The sequence below is a fragment of the Zingiber officinale genome, chromosome 1B, assembly GCF_018446385.1.
Source record: "Zingiber officinale cultivar Zhangliang chromosome 1B, Zo_v1.1, whole genome shotgun sequence".
NCBI lineage: Eukaryota > Viridiplantae > Streptophyta > Magnoliopsida > Zingiberales > Zingiberaceae > Zingiber > Zingiber officinale.
Genome location: NC_055986.1, coordinates 105141154 through 105144574, shown reverse-complemented (window position 1 = coordinate 105144574; position 3421 = coordinate 105141154). Strand labels below are relative to the sequence as shown.

Genomic DNA, 3421 nt, shown 5'->3' with positions numbered 1-3421 from the left:
GGTATGCTTCTTGACATAGAGACATGAAATACGTTGTGGACGGTGACATTTCTGGGGTAGCTCTAGCTCATATGCTACCTTGCCCACTCTCTGCGATGAGGTATGGTCCCACATATCTGGGACTAAGTTTGCCCTTCTTCCCAAAACGCATCACTCCCTTCATGGGAGCTACTCGAGAACACCATCCCGATGAAACTCTAAGGGTGCTGAGTGTCGGCCTAGCTTTTCAGCGGCTCAGTCTCTCTATCCTCTGGCGGATCTGCTGTATAGGCTGCTTGGTATCTGCTACTAGATCATCACGAGTTCTAGTTCTTCTTTCACCACTCTTATACCGGTGATTGGAGATCTACACCTCCGCCCATAGAGAGCCTCGTAAGGTGCCATGCCGATAGTGGCCCGATAGCTGTGTTGTATGCAAATTCTGCTAAGCTCGGATATTTGCACCAACTTCCTTGAAGTCTAGGGCACAGCTCGGAGCATATCTTCGAGTACCTAATTCACTCGCTCCGTCGACCATCCATGCGAGGATGGAATGTTGTCTTGAACTTTAACTTAGTGCCTGTTGTACACACTCCCGAAGTGTGATGTGAATCTGCTGTCTCTAAAATGATGGTTCGTGGGACTCCATGTAGTCGGACGATCTCTTGGAACATGAGCTAGCTTCTCCATGGAGTAGGATATCTTGATAGCTAAGAAGTGGGCTGATTTAATCAACCTGTCGACTATTACCCAGATGGCGTCAAAACCATTCGTGGTTCTGGGCAGTCTCACTATGAAATCCATAGAGATATCCTCCCACTTCCATTCTGGAATCTGTATAGGCTGCAGGACTCCTCCTGGTCGCTGATGTTCTGACAGGTGAGGCAGATGCTAACATATCTGGCGATGTCTCGCTTCATCCCGGGCCACCAAAAATGGTTCTTCAGGTCTTGATACATTTTGGTGGAACCTGGATGCATCGCATAGGGAGTCTTGTGAGCCTCATCTAAAATCTGTCTCCGTAGCTCCTCCTGATCTGGAACACAGAGTCTATCACCAAAATACAACACCCCGCTATCGGACACTCTGAATTCTCTACTTTCTGATTCTGCTAGCCCTTGCTTGATTTTCTGAATTTCAGGGTCCTGCTCCTGAGCTGACTGAATATCACCAAGCAAGGTAGACTCTAAGGTCATACTTATTATTAACAGGAATGGCACGAAAAGGGTCGACTGTTATGAATCACCGTGGACAAGGTCGACCACGAAAACAACCCACGGTATTGATGGGTCCCGAACCTGCTGGCCTAGAGACGGAGGTTACAGGAAACCCGAATGAGGTTGATTCAGGTAGCAGTGATCGGAATCCTCCCACCTCTACTAGGGAGCATGAGTTACGGACGTTGGGAGCACCACCTTCTATACCTGCTCCAGACACTACTGATTGGGTGATGGATAGAGCCCGAATACCCTAGTTGGCGAAGTCTGTGAAGGATCGAACTACGTTGTTCCATGGGGGTGCTGACCCTTGGGCGGCTCGTAGCTAGTTGAAGAACTTGGAGGCTACATTTTGGTACATGAAGTGTACAGATGAAGAGAAGGTGGAGTTGGCTGCATATCATCTTCGGGATCAAGCCGTCACTTGGTGGGACATGCAGAAGTCGATCTTTGGGGAACAACATATCACGTGGCAGATGTACCGGGAGGCATTTGAGAGACAGTATTTTCCGATTACATTTTGTCTAGCTCGTCGTCAGGAGTTTCTGAACCTTAAGCAAGGCGACCGTTCTGTGATGGAGTATAATGCAGAATTTAGTAGATTGGCCGAGTTTTGTCCTCATTTGGTGGCTCAGGATTATGATCGGATGCATCAGTTTACTCAGGGATTGGCGGCATACATACGACTCAAGATGTCCGGATTTCCCGGTAGTTCTTATCGAGAGGTCTTAGATCGGGCATTATTCATTGAGATGACTCAGCAACAGGTGAATATGGAAAAAAGTAATAATACACAAGTGACACAGAAGAAAGAGAAAAGAGGTCAAAGCTCACAAGTTACTTCAGGAGGGTCCTCTCCACCGCAGAAGACAAGGCGAACCTCGGATGGGGGTTCTCGTTCCTCTCAGCGAGACCAGAAGAATAACTTTGGAGGGATCATGTGTTTTCAGTGTGGCTCCAAGAGTCATACCAGGAATGATTGCCCGTTGGATCACGCTATATGCTTCTATTGTAAGCTTCCGGGGCATGAGAGTCGAAATTGCACTCTGAAGGCTCAATTAGAGACGACTAAAGAGACCACTCAGGGAGGGCGACCCACCCAGCCACGACAGCAGAAGGGACCTCAGAGGACTCAGAACGTTTCATATCAGCCGCAACTGCCGAGACCCCAGGGAAAAGTGTACCATATCCAGGGTCAGGAGTATCCAGTGATGCCAGCGACCACGCAGTACTCTACTGCAGCGTCCCCTTACTAAACATACCCGGTACAGCAAGACCCTGCACTTCCATCTCAGCCTTATTCGACATTTTAGCCGCAGACTCGGCCTCAGTACCCGCAACAGCAGCAGGATGACGCTCCTCCGAATCCACGTCAGCCTACTTTAAGGATACCACCATCGAGTGCAGAGGTGGGACGGGGTTATGCCGTCACACGGGAGGAGGCACAGCGGGCCGAGGGATTGGACTTCCGAGGTATTAGCCACTTTATACCTTTAGTATAGATCTATTAATAGATACTGGTAGTTCTCATTCGTTCATCTCTCGGGTATAAAACATGTCATTTGTTGTTCAACGTACATAGGTCGTAAATTTGGGGACCAAATTTTTATTAGTAGGGGAGAATGTAAAATACGGCAACAAATGATAATTTAAAAAAAAAATAAGGTTTAATAGACAAATAACCTTATTAGGATTTTTAGGAATTTTTAGAAATTTTCTGGGATTTAATCTGAGCCTGTAGGACGTATTTTGATGGGATAAAATTTTTGGCTTTGGAAAAGGTCTGTTTAGAATACCCGGAGGTGGGAGTTAATTGAGGAACGGATCTAGGGTTTAATTAGAAAATCCCTAAGTTATAAAAAGGGAAAACTCCCGTGCCCTAACTCTCCACACGGCGCCAACTCCTTCCCGAGCCTTCACCGCGCGAGTACCAGCCGGCCTTCCTTGTCCTCGAGCCCTCGCCCTCACCGGCCTCTCCCTCCCTCAAGCCACAGTCGCCGCCCTCCCCATCTGATCTCTCCCTCACGCGAGCGCCGCAGACGCCGCCGACCGCCTCTACTCGACACGGACCCTAGCGAGCCCTAGCTCCACCAGTATCATTCGGCCACGAGCTACGAGCAGCAGGCCTCCCCTCTCCTCCTATCTCTTACAGATAGCCCAAGCATATCCTTGCCGCCAACGCAGCCGTGCCCTAACGCCTCTCCACCGCTTCTCCAGCACTCCTC

The 3421-nt window shown here is 49.0% G+C and overlaps 1 protein-coding gene across 1 annotated transcript; it reads left to right on the top strand.

The window, feature by feature from the left end:
* The first annotated feature begins 1555 nt into the window (after positions 1 to 1555).
* On the top strand, positions 1556 to 2452 carry LOC122040656. The gene has a single exon (XM_042600051.1). The coding sequence runs from the start codon at positions 1556 to 1558 to the stop codon at positions 2450 to 2452; it is 897 nt and encodes a 298-aa protein (XP_042455985.1).
* The last annotated feature ends 969 nt before the right edge of the window (positions 2453 to 3421 follow it).

What these genes read in the sequence shown, in the direction of transcription:
- LOC122040656 (XM_042600051.1), top strand. Translation starts at nt 1,556, where the DNA reads ATGAAGTGTACAGATGAAGAGAAGGTGGAGTTGGCTGCATATCATCTT.